This window comes from Dipodomys spectabilis, unplaced genomic scaffold, assembly GCF_019054845.1.
Source record: "Dipodomys spectabilis isolate Male_0828 unplaced genomic scaffold, ASM1905484v1 ptg000095l, whole genome shotgun sequence".
Taxonomy (NCBI): domain Eukaryota; kingdom Metazoa; phylum Chordata; class Mammalia; order Rodentia; family Heteromyidae; genus Dipodomys; species Dipodomys spectabilis.
Window position 1 is genome coordinate 24,873,507 of NW_024870772.1, and position 22,023 is coordinate 24,895,529.

Consider the following 22,023-nt stretch of genomic DNA (forward strand, 5'->3'; position numbering starts at 1 on the left):
GTGCCCCAGGCTAGGCCACCAACGCCGGCGTGGGGCGCGCCGGGGCTGGCACCGCCCCCGCGGCGGGGCCGGGGGGCGGCGGCGGGGGGCGTGGCGCCGGGGCCGGGGCTGCGGCTGGGGGTGCGGAGCAAGGCGCGCGCTGGGGTGGCGGGGATGGCGGCCGGGGCGGGGAGGCCAGGCGCCGGCGCGGGGCGCACGCGTGAAGCGGCGGCGCACGGGTGAGAGGAGTCGTGGTTCAGAGCAGCCGGGAGCCCCGCTCGGGGAGGAGCGCCGGGGTGGCCGCCGCGGCAGAGCGGGGTAAGGCGGGCTGTGCGCGCCACGGCGGGCGCGGGTTCCTGGGAAGCTCTGGGCCAGGCGGGCGACACGCGGGGTCGCAGTCTTCCTGGGGGGGGGGGCTGCTGTGGAGGCCCCCAGGGCTTCTGTCGTGTGGTTCTTCGAGGAGTTGTGGGGAGCCCCAGAACCGGAGCGGGGTGGGGGGCAGCCTTGGGGTAAACTTTGCTGGAAACTTGGGGAACAGTTGACCTTCGGTGTCTGTGCTGCCGAAGGCGCCGGCGGAGCGCGCGCTCTTCAGGACTGGCTGGCCAAAGCTGGCGTACACTTGTTTCTTCATGGGGAGGTCATCGCTCTGGGGTGAGGAGCTGAGGCCACCCCAGAACGGCAGGGACCCGATGCACTATCGAAACCACCTGCGAGGGTGCACCCGCCGTCGCCGCCGCGGCCGGTGCAGTGCCAGGGCGCTGGCTTTAGCATCGCCCGGGGCACAAAGAGTGTTGGTTTAGAAACTTTTTAAATTTTTTTCTTTTCTTTAGAGGAAGTCGTTTTTAGTTCTTGGTGCCACGATCGTCATGACTTCTTGATCGGTATTCTGGAGAGGATGTGTCTGTGCGAAGGATTCGCACAGAATCCTCATTCGCACAGAATGAGAAACTCTGAGCTACCTTCTATAGTGATTCTTCTTTTAAGAGCCAGGAACCTGGGTACGCAGTGACCCGTTTGCTGTCTGCTCCGCGCACTAGTGGTCAGGATTCATCCTATTATGCGGAGCTCGTGGTTCGTGAAAATGTGTGACTGGAACACTTTGTTTTAATCAAGGTGTCTCCAAAATATGCTATTTAGCAAAGATGGCACAAACAGCTGAGAAGTGAATTATGCCCTGGCTCTCACCTAAAAACTCACAACCATGGTGACTTGCTGTTGCAAGCCCATCCGCACCAAGATAAAATGCATTGCAAGACAAACATTAAGAGATTAAAGAGGAAAAAGAGGGGATTCATTTTCCAATGCCAGTGTGTTCAAAGTAAACATCAGCTAATTTGGCCCAAATTCTACTGGTTCAGCAGTTGGGTTTCTGTTGAGATAAGCATGGAATAAGGGCAGTGCACGTGTTCCTGTAGTAATTCACAAAGCTGTGCCAGGGCGATGTATTGGACAGAGCTGTCTGTTCACCAGTCCATGGCTAACAGTGGTCTTAAAATGATGGTAATATTTCATTCTTTACCAGTAAGAAAAAGAACACACCCAATTTCCTCAAATGATATTCACTTTTAAGTTAGTGGGTTTTTTTACTATAAGGTAACTTTTATACAGTAAGTGTGAAACTTAAAGTTAGGTCTTTCTCTTAGGGACCACCTCATTCAGATGAAAATTTCAAGCAATAGTTGACTGCTGGTGGCTCATGCCTGAAATCCTAGCTACTCAGGAGGCTGAGATCTGAGCCTCCAGACTGAAACCATGCAGAGCCAAAAAGTCTGTGAGACACTTATCTCTACCAGAAAGCTGGAACTGGAGGTGTGGCTCAAATGGTAGAGCTCCATCCTTGAGTGGAAAAGTTAAGCAGGAATATAGGCCCTGAGTTAAAGCCCTAGTATACTGGCACAGGAAGGATGGAAGGAAGTAACGAAGGAAGGGAGGGAGGGAGGGAGAGAGAGAAGTCTTCCCTACATTAAGTAGTCTTTGCAATAAGTTAAAATGATATCAGGACATTCCAAAAAACTGAAAGGCCTCTGAGAGTCTTTTAGTCCATATAGAAAGGCTGGTTTGTAGGATCTGGGTGTGAGGAGACCCAGCTAACCTTACTTGCAGCTTACTAATGTGGAGTCTCTCTTTATCTTTCTAAGCAGCATACTTGTATTCCTTTGACCTATTTGTCACAAATCTGCCTCTCTTATCCAGTCCAAATTGGTCCTCTGAGGCTAGGGACCTTATTGTAACTACTTGAACATTTACAGTGCACAACACAATGTCACACACACACACACACACACACACACACAAATACAAATGTTTAATAAACGCTCACTGTACAGATGACTGTAAGAGCACATTTATGTATATAAAAACTGTATGATTTTTGCAATTTCAGTATAATGCTTAGGCAATGAAAGAATAATAAAGTTTCAGTTTAGTTTTCATTTTAAAGTTGTAAAAGATTCTCCATCATAGTAACTACTGCCTGCTTTTAAAAATTGTACTATATAAGCTGGGTATGAGTTTGAAGCCAGCCTGAATAGAAAAGTCTGTGAGATTCTTTATCTACAATTGAACACTCAGAAGCCAAAAGTGAAGATGTGGCTCAAGTGGTAAAGGGTCAGCCTTGAGCAGAAAAAGCTAGAGTACGAGGCCAGAAGTTCAAGCCCCAGTACCAGCACACAAAAATTTTAAAAGAAATTAAAATAAAAACCACATTACATATCCAGAAGTATGGTTTGGTAATGGTTGATATGACTAGTTCCTGCACTCTAGAAAATTGTTTATTAATTTGAAGAATTAGCAGCTTTTAAAATTTATGTTAACAAACTAATGGTACTAAGTATTTTTAATCACTAATTTTTTCTACTCAGTTCATCATTGCCTCCACAAATTATTGCTCACTTATTCATGAAATTCCATTTCCCATTAGGTTTAAAAATAAATTACTTTCCCCCTCAGAACCTAGATGAGAGTTCTGGTTATACATTAGTAGAAATAAATTTGAGTGAGAAAATTGAGTTATATATATATATATATATATATATATATATATATATTTATTTGTAATAAAATTGAAGACATTTAACCTATAGCTTATGTCTGTGATATAGATGGAATAATAAAATGCCATAATTATCAAGTTGTGGGGTGTTGTTTACCTAGTAAGAGTGGGAAAAAAAGTCTCAACTTGGAGCCAGGTACCTGTGACTCATGACTATAATGCTAGCTGCCCAGGAAGCTGAAAACTGAAAGAAGACTCAGGTTAGAAGCCAGCTTGGAATAGAAAAGTCCCCTAGACTCTGATATCATCAAAATGACAGACTAGAGGCATAGCTCAAGTTTTAGAACACCAGCTATGAACAAATTAAGCCAATTAAGAGTGAAAGGCCCTGAGTTCAAACCATGTTGCTGGCATACACCCACATGAAAATACCTGTACTTACTTTAAAAGTATTTTCTAATCTATGTGATGGACAAGCTCATTGGCTCATATTTAAGAAGTTTTATAAAAGGTAAAAGGACCCCTCTAGATTCTCATGGAATAGTAAAACTTATAAGTACTGTCACCTGTGTTTCTAGCATGTGTTTCTAGTAGGCTAGAATGGAAAGAATAACCTAAACAGTTGGCCCGGTACATAGCTCCATGGAGCCATAGGGAAAGAAAGCTGGAAGTGGGAAGTAAGTGAGAAATGATCGGTTTCCTTGCTAACTGGGGCACTGTGAGCTGTGCAGCCTTGGGAGGATCTCAGTACCCTCTCTGGGCTTCCATTTCCCAGACTGTAAAAAAGGGAAGATAAGCTAGAACACTTCTAAGGTTGTCCCAGTGCCACAATGCTATTATCCCATATTTCTTCCTGAATGGAGTCATTTGGGGCTATCTAGAAATGCTGCCTTTTAACTGTATTTATGAGATCATTACTAAAAAAATGTGTTCAGATTTCCTGACTTTGTTTTTGCTGTTGCTGTTTATTTGTGTGTGTGTGTGTGTGTGTGTACATGCAAGTGCATGCATACACACACACACCAGTACTGGGGCTTGAATTTAGGGCCTTCTGCTCAAGGTTGGTGCTCTACCACTTGAGCCATAGCTCCACTTCTGGCTTTTGTATGGTTCATTGAAGATAAGAGTCTCCTAGACTTTTCTGCCCAGGCTAGCTTTGAACCTCAGTCCTCAGGTTTCAGCCTTCTGAGTAGCTCATGTTACAGGCATGAGCCACTAACATCGGTCTGAGTTTGTTGTTTTTGACATGATGAAAGCCTGCTTAGAATACTAGTATGTTAAAGCACCCCAGGATCTTCCCTCTTGCCCTAAGCCATTCCTTAGAAAGTAGGGTACTAGTAAAGTTCCATTTTATTTGAAGAGCCAAAGCTTCTTTCATAGAGAGCAATTCAAAGGAATTCATAGGTCTTTCACCGAACTCTCTTACAGTGCCATTTGGCAACTGAGAGATGGAAGGAGAGGACCCAGCAGGGAAAGGAGGAGGGAGGGCATACAGAGAGCAGAAGGCCGGTGGATAGAAATAGTTGTAGAGGGCAGTGCCTTTCCCGTCACCCTTGGACTGTCTGCTTTGTCCCTTAATTGAACTGAGGCTTGGCCAGCTGTTCATTTCTAGCTTAGGGTTAGAATTCTAATTGTGGAAATGGTGACTCAGTACTGATCTTCAGAAAGAGTATTTCTTTCACTCAAGTATTTCAACAAGAAAGATTGGATTAAAAGTAAAGTGTAATGTTGTTTTCCCTTGCTGAATATAATACATTGGAGACTTTGATTTTTCAAGTGAACACTGTTTAGTTTTTGTGCCAGTACTGTGGCTTGAACTTAGGGGTTCATGTTCTCTCTTTGCTTTTTCTGCTGTAGGCTGGTGCTCTTGAGCCACGCCTCCATTTCCAGCTCTTTGCTGGTTCATTGGAGATAAGAGTCCCGTGAACTTTTCTGTTTAAGCCAGCTTCAAAACATGATCATCAGATCTCAGTCTCCTAAGTAGTTAGGATTACAGGCAAGAGCCACCAGACCGGCTTGAAATTAGCTCACATTGCAACCAGTTACAGCCGGCACCTGGAGTCCAAGCCAGTCTAGAGTCTGAGGCCAGAGGATTGCTTGAGTGCAAGTTCAAAGCGCTCCTGAACAACTTAGCAAGACTTGGTCCCCCAAAATAAAATAAGATGAAAGTATCTCTCACAAAGCTTTTAATGCTAAAGTTCAAAAAGTAAAACCTGATTTACTCTTCTCTTTGACTAGGGATGAAAAGTGTTCATATTGTTTACTGTGCTTTAGCCACATGAAGACTTAGGCACTGGACTTTTCAGTTACTCATAAATGCTTAAAATTCCCACATGAAAGAAAAAATAATAGGAAGGTAATAATATATAGGTCGCTTGCATTATTAAAAGTGCTTCCCATGTGTTATTATTTCATTAGTAATATGAGTAGAAAAGCCAATTGAAGCACAAGGCACTGAGTTCAAGCTCCACTACTGGTACAGTTGTGCACAACCACACACACACACACTAAAGTATAATTCATGGTTAGGTGTATAGCTTAGTGGTAAAGCTCTTGCTTACATATACAAAGCTCTGGGTTTGAACTCTTAACACTGAAAAAATTGGGGGGGAGGGTATTAAAATGTAGATTATATAAAAATTTAAAATTATAATTTTAAAATGATTTTGTGCCAGGTGCCAGCGGCTCATGCCTGTAATCCTAGCTACTCAGGAGGCTCAGATCTGAGGATCGAGGTTCAAAACCAGCCCAGGCAGGAAAGTCCATGAGACTCTTATTTCCAGAAAACCAGAAGTGGTGCTTTGGCTCAAGTGATTGAGGACTCGCCACGAGCTGAAGAGCTGAGGGACCAGTGCCCAGGCCCAGAGTTCAAGCCCCATGACCGATTAAATAAATTAAAAAATGATTTTGTATGTCTGGAGACTTATTCTCTGGCAATAAAAATATGTAATCATACTGGTGATTTGGAACTATTAATAAAGAAATTAGAAAATCAGTTTTTGTAGTGTTACTAAATCAACTATGGATGAGAGCATAACATTAGATTATTAAAAAGTATTAGGATACAGCCAAGTGTCTGTGGCTCATGCCTGTAATCCTAACTACTCAGGAAAGCTGAGGTCCTCTTTAAAAGCCAGCCTACTAAAAAAAAAAGCCAAAGTGGAGCTGTGGCTCAAGTGCCAGAGCACTAGCCTTGGGCAAAAGAACCTCAGGGACAGCACCCAGGCCCTAAGTTCAAGCCCCGGGACTGGCACACAAACACACAGGCCAAAGTATTAGAACATGCACTTCTCCATTAAAAATTAGAGATAAAAATCCCTGAAATCATATTATAATATTGTCTATTATAATGTTAATATAAATATGTAGCACATATATTACATTATAAAAATATAGTATGTATTACACATATTGTACTACATAATATATTATGTAGTACTTATTTTGTATATTTTATAATAACATTGGCAAATAAAATTGACACTAAGATCCATAGAACTTTTTTTTTTTTTGCCAGTCCTGGGCTAGAACTCAGGACCTGGGCACTGTCCCTGAGCTTCTTTTGCTCAAGGCTAGTACTCTACCACTTGAACCACAGTGCTACTTCTGGCTTTTTCTGGTACTGCGGAATTGAACCCAGGGCTTCATGCATGCTAGGCAAGCACTCTACCACTAAGCCACATTCCCACCCTATAGAAATTTTTGTAGACTTGGGGCGGAAGGTAGCTCAGCGGTAGAGTGCATGCCTTGCAAGCATGAGGCCCTGGGTTCGATTCCTCAGCACCACATAAACAGAAAAAGCTGGAAGTGGTGCTGTGGCTCCAGTGGTAGAGCGCTAGCCTTGAGCTGAAGAGCTGAGGGACAGCACCCAGGCCCAGAGTTCAGGCCCCACGACCGGCAAAAAAAAAAAAAGAAATTTTTGTAGACTTATTCTGTATGTCATGAAAAACATACATAGAAAACATTGGAGAGAAAAAAGTAAATTGCTACTCTTTTTAAATCAAAGTTGGTTTACTAAGAAAACAAAAGCTTCTAGCAAGGTTAGTATATTTAAATCCTCAAATGAGCAATATTTAGAACCAAAAAAAGAAATCTAAGTAAAAATATCATATCGTTAAAAATTGTAAGAAAATATCATTAATCATTTTATGTCACATTTGAAATAAAAAATTTTCTAAAAGATGCAAATGATCAAAACTAACTGAAGGAATAGCAGCTATACATAGATGGATAACAGTTAATGAAATCGAATTTTAATAAAGTTTTCCAGACACTTCAAAAAAAAAGATATTAGCCCTAAACTCTATTATAGAAGATTCTGTGTGTGTGTGTGTGAGAGAGAGAGAGAGAAAGAGTGGGAGAGAGAGAGAGTAAAAGAGAGAGGAGTGGGTACTGAGGTTTGAACTCAGGGCCTTTTGCTCTTGCTCATCTTTTTTTCACTCAAGTCTGGTGCTCTACCACTTAAGTCATGCCTCCAGTTCCCACTTTTTGCTAGTTAATTGAGGATAAGTCTCTCACAGATTTGTCTACTTGTGCTGGCTTCCAACTATAATTTTCTCAGATCTTAGCCTCCTGAGTAGCCAGGATTATAGACATGATACAATGGCACCTTACTAGAAGATTTTTTTTGTCAGTCATGTGGCTTGAACTCAGGGCCTGGGCACTGTCCCTGAGCTTTTTCACTCAAGGTTAGCACTCTACTACTTTGAGACACAGCACCACTTCTGATTTTCTGGTGGAGGTAAGAGGTAAGAGTCTCACAGACAGACTTTCTTGCACAAGCTGGCTTTGAGCCTCAATCCTCAGATCTCAGCCTCCTGAGTATCTAGGATTGCAGGCGTGAACCACCAGTGCCTGGCACTAAAAGGTTCTTACATGAGATGTTTTTTAGAGTACTAAATTTTTCAGACTTAAAATAGCAGTTAAAAATCTGATACTATGACAAAAAGAGGTTGAGACCAATCTTCGATACGAACAAACAAAAACTCAAAATAAAGTCACAGCAAATTGAATTATCTCATAATTTACATAAATTACAAAGAAGAGACCCTTATCCAGCAATGCAAATGGGATCAATGTCTAAACACAGTAGCTGGTGGAAAAAGTGCTATATTAAATCCATTATTCAATCGTGCTTTAGAAAATAAAACTATGTTAGTAGTAAAGAAAAAAAGAGTGGACTTAAACTTTTTTTGCCTGATAAAAATTGATATAGAATGATAATAAAACTTTAGAAGCATTTATGCTAAAGACAGAAATTAAGAAAAGATGTCAGAGTACCAACCTTGAGCAAAAAGCTAAGCAAGAGTGAGAGGCTCTGAATTCAAGCTCCAAAACCAACACAAAAAAAAAGGAAAGGGAAAAGGAAAAGAGAAGAAAAAGGAAAGGGGAGACAGAAGGTCAAATTAGGAAACAGGAGATAAAGTTATACTTAATTGCAGGTGATATGATTGAATCTTGCTAGAAAATCCAAAGGAACCTCCTACCAGACTTTTAAAAATGTTTTCTAACAAGTTTCTGGACACCAGATAAGATATAAACCTGTTTTGGCTGTGTTCCTATGTACCAACTATAACAGTGAGAAGAGTTCAAGAAGAATTTAGAACAATGCAGACCAACTCTGAGCACCTAGGAATAACCCTGAATGTTTTGCACCTTCAGAGTCAAGATTCAAAGCCCAGTTAAAGGGCATTGCAGAATTTAGGGGAAAGCTAGATGGTAGAGAGGTAAATTTGATTCACATATAAATTTAATGCATTTTTTGGTTGGTCGTGGGGCTTGAACTCTGGGCTTGGGCGCTGTCCCTGCACTCTTCAGCTCAAGGCAAGCGCTCTACCACTTGAGCCACAGTGCCACTTCCGGTTTTCAAGTGGTTTATTGGAGATAAGAGTCTCATGGACTTTCTTGCCCAGTTTGGCTTTGAACCGCGAACCTCAGATCTCAGCCTCCTGAGTAGCTAGGATTACAGGCGTGAGCCACCGGCGCCTGGCTAAATTTCATGCATTTCTAATCAAAATCATACCTTAGATTTTTGTGGAACTTGACAAGTGGAATTCAGCTTTGAATTTGGATTTGGATTTGGATTGTTTCGATATTTAAGAATCCAAAAGCCCAAAATGGTTGAGACAGATCTGGAGTAAGTTGGGAGAGCTGTCCTACCAGATATCAAGTACAGCAATCCTAGGGCTTCCACTGAGTGCTGATGACACCAGCTACAACCCAAGAATGCTCAGGTCCCTGTGTGAGATGGTGCAGTATTGCATGGAGCCTGTGCGTACCTCCATGTGCTCTTCCTCTCTAGACTACTTACGCAATCTGAATGCTATGATAATAGTTGCTTGGGGATAATTTGGGGAATCATGACAAGGAAAAAGGCACATGTTCAGTAAAGGCACAATTTTTCTTCAAACACAATTTTTGAAGCCAGTAGCTCTTGCCTGTAATCATAGCTACTCAGGGAGCTGAGCTCTGTGGCTTCTGGGGCAGGAAAGTCTGTGAGACTCTTATCTCCAAATAACCACAAAAAGCCAGAAGTGGAATTGTGGCTCAAGTGGTAAAGTGCTAGCCTTAAGCAAAAAAGCAAAGCATTGAATGTGATTCTAGATCCCAGAACCAGCACAAAAGAAAAAGAAAAAAAATATGTTTTTGATCTGATGTTAGATGATTGGGCAGTTGTAGAGTGCCTACACTCTGAAGTGTGAAATCTTGAAAATTCATTTTTTATTCTTTTACCAGACCTGGGTCATGATCTCAGGGCTTCATGTTCTCCCTTGATTTTTTTCTATCAAGGCTGTCTCTCTACCACTTGAGCTACACATCCACTTCCAAAATCTTGAAAAATAGGTAAGGGATGAAAGACGCCAATGGAAAAGAGTCTTCTCACTAACTAGATAATTAGATAACTAAACAAGACCATTTATCATTGCATCCTATTTATGACTCGTTCAGCGCCCCCTCCCCCCCATGTCCGAGATCTGTGCCAAATCAGAGATGGCGAAAACTACTACCTGAGGTACCATCATCCCCATTCCAAACCCAAGCAGACATTATCAGTTCAACACAGAACTCTTTCCTGCCAAGCATACTTATAACTCTCAAAATTGCACTTAACAAAGTTGCAGACAATCACAAATAGCAAGGACAAAGTTAACTTGCCCAGCCTGACTCCACATTAGATTAATTAATTAATAGATTAATTAGATTAATTAATTAATAAACCCAGTAAGTGGGTAATCATCAAGATATTATTATAAAAGGGAATCAAGTACAATACTGGGTAAGTCTGACTTGGCTTAAGTCTCCCACCTGTATGTGAACGGCACCAGGGCTTGGAGTGCTACAGCATCTAGTCCTTACCTAGAGAGGCCTTCTTGCAGTGACATCACTCCTTCCTTGTTCAAAGGCTGCACACTGTCTATGTCCCAGCATCTGGCTGCCAGGGAAGCCCAGTAGAACCAACCTCTCCTTTCCTTTCTACTTCCTCTGGACTTTTTCATCATCCCCATGGCCTAAATGATCATCACCTTCTGCCAGGCACTAGTGGCTCATACCTGTTATCCTAGCTACTCAGGAGGCTGAGATCTGAGGGTCCAGGGCTGAAGTCAGCCCAGGCAGGAAAGTTTGTAAGATTCTTATTTCCAGTTACCTACCAAAAAGCCAGAAGTGGAGGTGTGGCTCAAGTGGTGGCGTAACAGCCTTGATCGGAAAGTTAAGGGACAGCACCCATGTCAACAGCACCCATGTCTTGAGTTCAAGCTTTCTAACACTAAATAAATAAATGACCTCCTTCTGGACCTCACTCTAAAAGTGTTGTCAAGACTTTTGGGAGGTTTCTTCCCATACCTGTGCTGTCCCCTACGTCTCCTCCCTACCCCCCATCCTCTGTGTCCCTTCTGACTTCATGCTCTGCGGTCCACCATCCGTGGTTCCTTTCTCTTGGAAACACTTTGATTGGATCTTGTGCCTTTCTTTGGCACCCTGTGACCCCATCCTTTAGCTCTGGATCTCTGAGCAAGGGCTCTATTTTTCTCTACCTACTGTCTCTTTGATCCCTCACCTAGACTTTCTTTTGCCCCTACCTCTTTGCCAGCCTGGTTGCTGGAAGATCATCCATGGATCCTCTCTTTGTGAGATCAAAGGGCTTTTACCTCATCCTTCCTGAACGCTCTGAAGAGTGTGGACGTGGTTAGTCACTCCTCTTCAAAGCCCACTGCTGGCTTTCTCAGGACGGGGCTGCCTTGTGAGGTGGCAGTGGTGTCTTCTGCGTCCCTTTGCCCTCAAGTCCCTTCCAGATTCCCATGCATGTGCTGACCCCATGTTGAAATTAGATGCTGCTGGAACTGCCAGACATTTCTAAACTTCCCAACTATTCAGGAGGCTGAGGTTGAAGGATCACTTGAACCCCAGGATCACTTAACCATCTCAAGTGTGGTGGGGGAAGGATTGTGAGTTCTAGGCCAGCCTGAGCTATACATGGAAACTGTCTCAAAAAAAGTTTCTGAACTAATTTCTGCAGGACTGAGGGGAACTAGGGATATGGGCCATTAGTAGAGGTCTTGCTGAGCGTGCCGAAGGCCCTAGATTCACTCCCAGAACAGAGAGACAGAGAGACAGACAGACAGACAGAGAGATGGTTAGGGAGACAGAGACTGGATAGAGAGACACAGGAAGAGGGTAGAGTAGAGAGGAAAAGAAAAGAAAGGGACTGAGGGAAAATGATAATAAAACTATTCAGGCACCTGTGTCTCACACCTGTAATCCTAGCTACTCAGGAGGCCGAGATTTGGGAATAGAGGTTTGAAGCCAGCCTAGGCAGGAAAGTCCAGGGGACTCTCATATCTAATTAGCCAGCAAAACCCAGAAACTCAAGTGGTAGAGCTAGCCTTGAGTGAAAAAGCTAAAGGACAATACCCAAGCCCCAAGTTCAAGCCTCAGTTCCAATACACAAAGAAAAAAAATCATTGCTTTTCTAACATGGAATCTTCTATCACACCAGGCCACACCAATATCCACCTCCATGGGGTTCCCTTCTCATTTTTTTCTATCCAGAACCTCCTCCCCTAATCCCCTCTCCAGTTCCTCCCTTTCGCAAACCTTTCCCTAACCATTCATTTTAATAGTAGAATCCCTATTCGTGACCTCCTTCTGAACTTACATATCCATATAGCTCTCTTATTTCCTGAATTTTCCAACCTCTAAAAATTATTGTGTTGGTGGCACTTGAGTTGGCCTTGTGCTTGCTAGGCCATGCCCCCAACCCTTTATGTCTTTAGGGATATGGTCTTGTTTTTGCCCAAGGATGGCCTCAGATAGTGATCCCCCTATTTATGTCTCCTGTGTAAGTGGGATCACAAGCACATACTGCCAACACCCAACTGGTTATTAAACTGAAGTCTTGCTTGTTTTTTTGCCCCAGGCTGACTTCCAATCTTGATCCTCCAATCTCTGCCCCCTGAGTAGCTGAGATTTACAGTCATGAGCCACCACATCAGCCACAAATAGATTTTAAAAGACAGACTATACCTTATTTTTGTGTGTGTATGTGTTGGTCCTGGGGCTTGAACTCAGAGCCTAGATGCTGTCCCTAAGCTTTTTCATTCAAGACTAGCACTTACCACTTGAGACACAGTTCCACTTCTGGTTTGGTGTGTATGTGTATGTAATTAATTGTAGATAATTGTCTCAGAGACTTTTCTGGCTGGCTGGCTTTGTACCACAATCCTCATACTTCAGCTTCCTGAGTAGATAGGATTACAGGTGTGAGCCACTGGCACCCAAATTATACCTTACTTTAAAAAAAAATAGATACCTTAAAATTTTAAGATATAGGACCTGGTAGAAGATCCTAGGCCTGGTTCTAGGCAGGCCATCAGAAGGGACTATGGAAACTCAGGCTGTTAATAGCCACTGATTAATCTTAAGGGCCCAGAGGTCCAGGTGAGAACTGTAGGATTGTTGAAAGGAAGATGACTGTTTCAATGAAGCAAGAACCTGGTTGATACTCAGTACTATAAATTCAGGGTTTTTTGTTTAGATAAAAATGAAAAGATGAAGCTGAGCACTGGTGGCTCACTCCTGTAATCTTGCCTATTCAGAGGCTGAGATCTGAGGATCACAGCTCAAAGCCAGTTTAGGCATAAAAGCCCATGAGACTCTTACCTGCAATGAACCACCATCAAAAAAATGCCAGAAGTGGCCCTATGATTCAAGTGGTAGAGCACTAGTTAGCATTGAGCAAAAAATCCAAGCAAAAGTCCATGGCCCTGAAGTTAAGCCTCAGTACCAACACACACACACACACACACACACACACACACACACACACACACACACAGAGCAATATCATGGAGGCGAATAATGTCCCACATCCAGGTTATCTTTAACCCCACTACCTGGTTTTTAGATCAGTTACTCCACATCTCACTTAACATGGGGAAACGTTCCGAGACCTGCCATTGGTTGCTGTTGTCATAGCATGCGTGTCCCAGTGTGCCTTCACAGACTGGGTGGACTGCCTCATCACCGGGCAGAACAGGCTTAAAGGACCCTGTTGCATCATTGATCAATATGTTGCTCTGCACCATATGACCATATAAACCAAGCACAGTGGCTCAAACCTGTAATCCTAGATACTTAGGAGGTAGATGTAAGGGGATTGAGGTGTGAAGCCAACCCAGGCTAAAAAAAAAAAATAAGTGCATGTGTGTCCATCTCAACCAGTGATTGGACATGGTGGCATATGTCTGTTATCATAGTTAGGTGGGAAGCATGATGCCTGGGCACAGTGATTAATGCCTGTCATCCCTAGCAACATGGAAAAGCACAAGTAGTGATCCAGGCTGGCCCAGACAAAAGTGAGATTCTAACTTGAAAATGACCAAGGCAGAAAAAGGACTGATGGCATGGCTCATATAACTGAGTGCCTGCCCCCAAGCTTAAGGTCCCAAGTACAATCCCCCATACCATTAGGGAAAAAGAAAAGAAAAAGCTGGGCACCTGTGGCTCATACCTGTGTAATCCGAGCCAATCAAGAGACTGAGTTCTGAGGAGCATGGTTTGAAGAGAGCCTGACAGGAAAGTCTAATTAGCAAAAAGGCAGAAGTAGTAGAATAATAGAATGCCAGCCTTGAGAGAAAAAGGCGAACAAGTGGTCAAGGCCGAGTTTAAGCCTCAGTACTAGCATATGCATACACACACACACACACACACACACACACAGATTTGCATTCATGTGCATTTCACACAACCAAACCAACCATGCTGAGAAGTGTAGCAAGAGGCTCTGCAGTGTTTCTCGTGACACACCTCCTTGCTCTTGAAGTCTGGGGTCTGCTCTCTACCCAGATTTCTCATTCAAGAGCATAGAGCTCATTCACATTCATGCCACATCCAGAGCCCCTGTCAGTGCTAGTGACACCTCCTCGGCCTTTACCTCCTCACAACTGGCCAGCTGCATAGTTTACTGTGTTTGTCTAGTGCACTTTCTGCAGCCACAAAGAACAGAAAGGAAAAGAAGCCATAATGAACAGTGAGAAGCCAATCAGCTACTTAAAAAAGCTGGGCACCTATGGTAATCCTAGCTATTCAGAAGACTGAGATCTGAGGATCAGGGTTTGAAGCCAACCCAGGCAGGAAAGTCCCAGTGAGACTCTTACCTCCAATTAATCACTCAAAAACTGAAGTAAAGCTATGGCTCAAAGTGGTAGAGACTTGTCTTGAGCAAAAGAGCTCAGGGACAGAGCCTAGGCCCTGAGTTCAAGCCCCACAACTGACCACCCCTCCCCCAAAAAAGAACTACTTCAAAAGGGGAAGTGAGACAGATGCTGATGGTTCATGTCTGTAATCCTAGCTGAAATCTTAGGGTCAAGGTTCAAAGCCAGCCTGAGCAGGAAAGTCCATGAGACTCTTATCTCCAATTAGCCACAAAAATACTGGAAGTTTGGCTTAAGTGATAGAATACTAGCCTTAAAGGAGCTTGAGGACCTGAGTACAAGGCCCAGTATTGGCACAAAATGTAGACATCATGGTCATGAATCTTGAATAATGATAAATATGGTATTATGGCAATGCAGCGGTGCGTATGCTCTTGTCATTCACCATTATAGTATCAGCTTTCCTTTAAGTCACTAATGTGTTTAAAACTATATTTAACTTAATGGGTTGATTCATATCTCATAACTATGGATTATAAAAAGTATTTGTACTTTAGCATTTATAAATGAAACATAGCTTTTCGGGCTGGGAAGATGGCTCAGTGGTAGAGCACTTGCCTTGCATGCATGAGGCCCTGGGTTCGATTCCTCAGCACCACATAAGCAAAAAGAAAAAAGCCAGAAGTGGCGCTGTGGCTCAAGTGGTAGAGCGCTCGCCTTGAGCTGAAGAGCTCAGGGACAGCGCCCAGGCCCAGAGTTCAGGCCCCACGACCAGCCCCGCCCCCTCCCAAAAAGAAACATAGCTTTTCAGTTATATCTGGCTTTATTTCTGTAATTTTTTTTTTTTTTTTGTGACAGCCTTGGGGCTTGAACTCAGGACCTGAGCACTGTTCCTGAGCTTTTGTGCTCAAAGCTCATGCTCTACCACTTGAACCACAGCTCCACTTACAGTTTGTTTGTTTTTTTGGCAATTAATTAGAGATAAGGGTCTTACAAACTTTTCTGCCCAGGCTGGCTTCCAACCTTGATTCTCAGATCTCGGTCTCCTTAGTAGCCAGAATTATTCGTGTGAGTCACAGTGCCTAGCAGATCCTAGACAAAGCATCCAGTGACAGCCTGTAGCATTCTTGCAGGTGGCAGTCCGGTGCTTTGAGTGCCATGCCACTCCCCATGGTTCCACCCAGTGGCTCTTGTAGAAAGGGCTGTCCTTGCACAGAGCAACCATTGACCCCATAGTTGGTCTCCTCACCCTCTTCATCTGATTTGAGGGTGCAACATGTCATTTAACTGTCCATGTTTCTCATTGGTGCCCACAATGGTATTTGGAGAGGTTGACGCCACACTGCTGCCCTTCAGGAAGATGCCAAGAGCACTGTCCAGTCTGCCATGCAGAAGCACCTCATCGCTCACTCTATCCATAGCCCTCCGTTCCAGCACATTCTGTCGATATTTGCTAGCAAGCATGTGTACATCTGAGCAAGATGGGAAGCTGGAAAAAGCATTAAATACATGCACTGGCCTCTTCCAGGCACCCCAGACATGCATATCCCTGTCCTACCTGGAGAGATTACAAACAAGGGGTGCACATACCTGGAAGGGTGATCCAGCCTCAGGATCAAGGCTAAGGGAGACAGGACCTACAGTGCCCAGGTTAGAGACCAGACTCTAGTGTTGGGACCCATGTGAGACTTAGCAGGTGGAGTTGTAGAGGATGGAGGGAACCTTCTAGAATAGAGGACCACAGCTACTCATCAGGGTGTAGCCTAGAGAAGAGGACACCCAGGGCAGCAGTGTGGACCTGTGCTCGCCACCCCTGAGGGAATTGGAGCCAAGAACCTGGACTAGGGCTGGTTTCCAAGCTGGACAAGTAGCGCATGCAGGGAATAATGGTTGAATTTCGTTACCTCTATTTCAGTCCTAATAGGTCTTGTTCACTGCCACAGTTCTGTTCTATGCAGTGATGCCTAGACACTTGACAGCACCTGCTCAAGGCTGAATGATCCAGACAACAGATGGGGAAGGGCAATACATTCTATTGCCAGAGTGCAGTAGTGGGATACTTATGAAGAAATAGTTTTTGTACTGGTTTTGGAGGTTTGAGGATATGGCATGGGCATCAGCTCAGTTCTGATGAGTCCCCTACTCCCCAGTCATAATGGAGGTATGCACAGGTGCATATCTAGGAGCTTAACTTAAACAGGAAGTATGAAAAAGAAAGAAACACTAGGGCTCTACAGTCCTTTTTTTTGATAAATAGTTTGGTTTACTTTCACATCAGTTGATACCCTATCAGACACCACTGGCTGCATTTGGAGAGCATTGTATAAACCAAATATGAGCAGTGGTATTCACTAGACACTATGTTGATAATGAACGATACAACTTGTGGGTGGGGATGGGAAAGAGCAGAAAAACTGGGAGAGAGCGAGGGAAAGGGTGACATTGTTCAAAAAGAAATGTACTCTTTACCTGACTTATATAACTGTAACCCCTCTGTAATCACCTTTACAATAGCAATAAATAAGTTTTAAAACATAAAATATAGGGCTGGGAAGGTGGCTCAGTGGTAGAGCGCTTGCCTTGCATGCCTGAGGCCCTGGGTTCAATTCCTCAGCACCACATAAGCAAAAAGAAAAAAGCCAGAAGTGGCGCTGTGGCTCAAGTGGTAGAGCGCTAGCCTTGAGCTGAAGAGCTGAGGGACAGCACCCAGGCCCAGAGTTCAGGCCCCACGACTGGACCAAAAAAAAACTTAAAAAAACCCAAAACATAAAATATAGATTAAGCAGAAAAAAGTGAGATCCCATAAGGGATGCTGGCAAAGTAAATCCTAAGATGGATGTTCCAAGTTCCCAGTCCAGATCATGACTGTTGATCTACAGTCCTTTTTAAGGGCACACCCCCATGACCTAAGAATCTTTCACTGGACTCCACCCCTTAAAGGTACCACCACCATTGGAATCACATCTCCAACACATGAACACAAGTTGGAAGCAGCCACTCAAACCACATGAAAACAATACCAAGGAGGCCTTTGTGATAGTCAGGAAGCTGAATACCTGTCCTTTTGAGAACAGCTGTAAGGATCAATTAAGAGTTAGAATTGGTGGTAATAAGAAGGGTTCTCTAGACTCCCTCATAGGAAAGAAAAGATTGCTTCATGAACAATAATCCAGCTTCTAGAGTAAATGTACCTTCTAAGAACATACAAAGAAGTGTCATTCATAATATGGGACATGGAGACTATTCAGTGTAAGAAAAGTAGATTTCTGGGCTGGGAAGGTGGCTCAGTGGTAGAGTGCTTGCCTTGCATGCATGAGGCCCTGGGTTCAATTTCTCAGGACTGCATAAGCAAAAAAAAAAAAAAAAAAAGCCAGAAGTAGCACTGTGGTTCAAGTGGTAGAGCGCTAGCCTTGAGCTGAAGAGCTGAGGGACAGCACCCAGGCCCAGAGTTCAGGCCCCACAATGGGGGGGAGAGGAAAGGGGAAGAGTGCAAAAAGAAAAAAAAAAGTAGATTTCTCTGAAGAGTTCAACCACACAAGCTAAGTATATTCAAAGAGAATTGACATTTATCTGTTATTTTCATTAGCAAGCTAATAATTAGAGTGATTTGCTTTCAAATCTATTCAGAAAGATTCATATTTTAAAATATTTAAAGTCTGAAGTAGAGCCAGGAGCTAGTGGCTTACACTTGTAATCCTAGCTACTCAGGAGGTTGAGATCTGAGGATTGTGCTTCAAAGCCAGCCCTGGCAGAGAAGTCTAAGAGAGTTATCTCCAGTTAACTAGCAACATATACTGAAAGTAAAGGATATGGCTTAGTGATAGAGTGCCAGCCTTGAGCAAAAAAGCCAAGCAAGAGCTCCTGCCTGTAATCCTAGCAACTCAGGAGGCTGAGATCTGAGGATCATGGTTCAAAGCCAGCCCAGGCTGGAAAGTCCATGAGACTCTTCCTCTAGTTAACCACCAGAAAACCAGAAGTAGCTGCGGCACAAGTAGTAGAGCACTCTCCTTGAGATGAAGAGTTCAGGGACAGCACCCAGGCCCAGAGTTCAAGCCCTGTGACCAACCAAAAAAAAAAAAAAAAAAAAGAAAGAAAAAATCAAAACAAAATCAGTTTGGTCATAGTGGTTCACACCTGTAATCTTAGCTACTCAGGTGGCTGAAATCTGAGGATCAGGGTTTGAAGTCAACCCCAGCAGACAAATCCAGTTAACTAGCAAAAAGCCACAAGTAGAGCTATGGCTCAAGTGGTAGAGTGTCAACCTTGAGTGAAAAAGCCAAGCAAGAAAGGAGAAAAGAAGGAAGGGAAAGGAAAGGGAGGGGAGGAGAAGGGAGGGAAGGAGAGGGAAAGGGAGGAGAAGGAAGGGGAGAGAAAGAGAAGGAAGAAAGGAAAAGGGAAAGAGAAGGCACTGTCTGATTTTAGAGATCTGTGCAGCTCTCTCGCTGTGGTGACTCTCCTCATTGTGCAGTGGTAATAAGAACACTGAGCTGCCACCTTCTCAAAGAGGGTCCGTGGATTCCTTCCCTCCATCACTGCGTATGACCATCAACCCACCATCCCAGTGCGCAGGCTCCAGCCCAGGGACACTGACCTAGCCCTAGCCCCTCCTCTGGGTAGTCACACCTGTGAGCCTGATCATGAGCCCAGAACACTAGGGCCCAGTGGCCTTTCCTGTTTCTCCTACCTGCAGCCAGGTGTGTATTTCCTCAAGGCCCAGCACAGCACTAGGGACACACAAGGTGCCCTCATAGTTACTAAGTGACCAGCTGCTGTAGGCCTCACTGTGCTGGACTGGAGCTCTAGTCCTGGCAGGATGACCGTGGCTCACCCCATGCACCACACTGCTACATCTGCCCACACCCACCACCCCACCCAGCAGAGAACACAGAAACTGCACAGGATAGATGAGTGGTTTTAGTTAGTGGGTTGTTGTTGTTGTTGTTGTTTAATACAGAATCACAGGGTAAGTAGTCCACTCCCTACCAATTCTGTTTGCTTCCTCATGACGTCCTTAGAGTAGGTCTCAGTTTGGTATGAATATGCTTGACCCTTACCATCTGTGGATTTAACCAAACAGGAGCCACAAAAATTTGGGGGAAAAATGTATCCATATTAAACATATATAAGAGTTTTTTCTCATTCCCTAGACATATAACAACGACTTCCATAGTATTACACTGCATTAACCATTATAAATCAGGTTGAGATGATTTGAGATTCACACTAAGATATACTTAGGCTCTATCTCAATACTTCATTTCTTTTTTCTTTTCTTTCTTTTTCTTTCTTTTTTTTTTTTGGGGGGGGGAGTCGGGTCATGGGGCCTGAACTCTGGGCCTGGGCGCTGTCCCTCAGCTCTTCAGCTCAAGGCTAGCGCTCTACCACTTGAGCCACAGCGCCACTTCCAGCTTTTTTTTTCTTCTGCTTATGTGGTGCTGAGGAATTGAACCCAGGGCCTCAGGCATGCAAGGCAAGCGCTCCTTCCCAGCCCCTCTTTTTTTTGTGCTAGTACTGCGGCTTGAACTTGGGGCCTTGCTGCTCTTACTTGGCTCTTGTGCCCAACGCTGGCACACTCTACCCCTTGAACCACAACTCCATTTCCGATTTTTGGTGGTTAATTGGAAATAAGAATCTCTTGAGTCTGTCTGCCCAGGCTGGCTTCAAACCACAAACCTTCAAGCTTCAGATCTCAGACTCCCAAGCAGCTAGGATTACAAGTATGAACCATCCATCCTGGCCTCACCTCCGTAATTCACACGCAGTGTTTTCTTCCAGGTTAGGAATCTGGAGCAATGGGCGACTGGAGCTTTCTGGGACGACTACTAGAGAACGCGCAGGAACACTCCACGGTCATCGGCAAGGTTTGGCTGACGGTGCTGTTCATCTTCCGAATCCTGGTGTTGGGGGCAGCAGCAGAGGAGGTGTGGGGTGATGAGCAGTCCGATTTCACCTGCAACACCCAGCAGCCAGGCTGTGAGAACGTCTGTTACGACCGGGCCTTCCCCATCTCACACATCCGCTTCTGGGCACTGCAGATCATCTTCGTGTCCACGCCCACCCTCATCTACCTGGGCCACGTGCTGCACATCGTGCGCATGGAAGAGAAGAAGAAAGAGAGGGAGGAGGAGCTGCTAAGGAGAGACAACCCACACCACGGGCGGGCCCGGGAGCCACTGGGTGGGACTGTCCCCCTGGACAGACCCCCGGTTCGTGATGATCGAGGCAAGGTGCGCATCGCTGGGGCGCTGCTGCGCACCTATGTCTTTAACATCATCTTCAAGACGCTCTTCGAGGTGGGCTTCATCGCGGGCCAGTACTTCCTTTACGGTTTCCAGCTGCAGCCACTGTACCGCTGTGATCGCTGGCCCTGTCCCAACACGGTGGATTGCTTCATCTCCAGGCCTACGGAGAAGACCATCTTTATCATCTTCATGCTGGCAGTGGCCTGTGCATCCCTAGTGCTCAACATGCTGGAGATCTACCACCTGGGCTGGAAAAAGCTCAAGCAGGGGGTCACCAACCACTTGAGTCCCGATGCCTCTGAAGCCAGGCTGGGGATGGCCGACCCACTGCCACTTGTGACTCACCCCGGCCCACCTAGTGTGGCTGTGGGCTTCCCACCTTGCTACTCACACCCTGCCCCTCCCCTGGGACAAGCAGGGTGTCCCGGGGCTCCCCCAGTGCCAGCAGCAGACTTCAAAACGTTACCTCTGAACGAGGCACAAAGCAGAGCTCACCCCACCCAGCTCTACAATGGCCACCACCTGTTGATGACAGAACAGAACTGGGCCAATCAAGCAGCTGAGCAGCAGACTCCAGTACTGAAGGCCTCCCCGACAACATCCAGTCCTGCAGTCCCCAGCCCCACAGGCAGTAGCAGCCAGCCTCTCCCCCAGGAGGCCGGGTCAGGGGGCAGCGGGCCACTACTGCTGGCAGACAGCAGTGGCAGCAGCATGGAGGAAGGCACCTTAGCAGTGACACTCGAAGACGAGGAGCAGGCCGTGACCACTGCAGCAGAGATGCACGCACCTCCTTTGGTCCTGCTAGACCCTGGCAGGTCCAGCAAGGCCAGCAATGGGCGGGCCAGACCTGGTGACTTGGCCATCTAATGGTGGTCTCTCCAGACAGCTTTATAACACCCCGAATTCTCAAAATGCAAACCAAAGTGCAGTTCAAATCAGCAGGTAGAGAGCGAGCCTGCAACTGAGCATGTGCTGGAGTTCTCAGAGGCAGAAGATGGAACAGAATGGATCAGGTGTCCGTGTTTAATGCTTGCTGTTTTTAGCACTGTGAGTTAGTGTGGGGGTGACACCAATGTTCCTGAGACTAAGAGGTAGGGCGAGTGGGGGGCGGGGCAGGGTTGCTGGTCTTTACAAAAGAGCCAATTAGCTGAATTTGCTT

At 44.9% G+C, this 22,023-nt stretch overlaps 1 protein-coding gene across 1 annotated transcript; it reads left to right on the top strand.

Annotated features, from left to right (window-relative positions):
• The first annotated feature begins 269 nt into the window (after positions 1-269).
• Positions 270-21,731, top strand: Gja3 (gap junction protein alpha 3). The gene is made up of 2 exons (XM_042685774.1): positions 270-297; positions 20,398-21,731. The coding sequence occupies exon 2, from the start codon at positions 20,415-20,417 to the stop codon at positions 21,729-21,731; it is 1,317 nt and encodes a 438-aa protein (XP_042541708.1). The 5' UTR covers positions 270-297; positions 20,398-20,414.
• The last annotated feature ends 292 nt before the right edge of the window (positions 21,732-22,023 follow it).

Excerpts from the sequence above, each read along its gene's own strand:
- Gja3 (XM_042685774.1), top strand. The coding sequence starts at position 20,415 with ATGGGCGACTGGAGCTTTCTGGGACGACTACTAGAGAACGCGCAGGAA.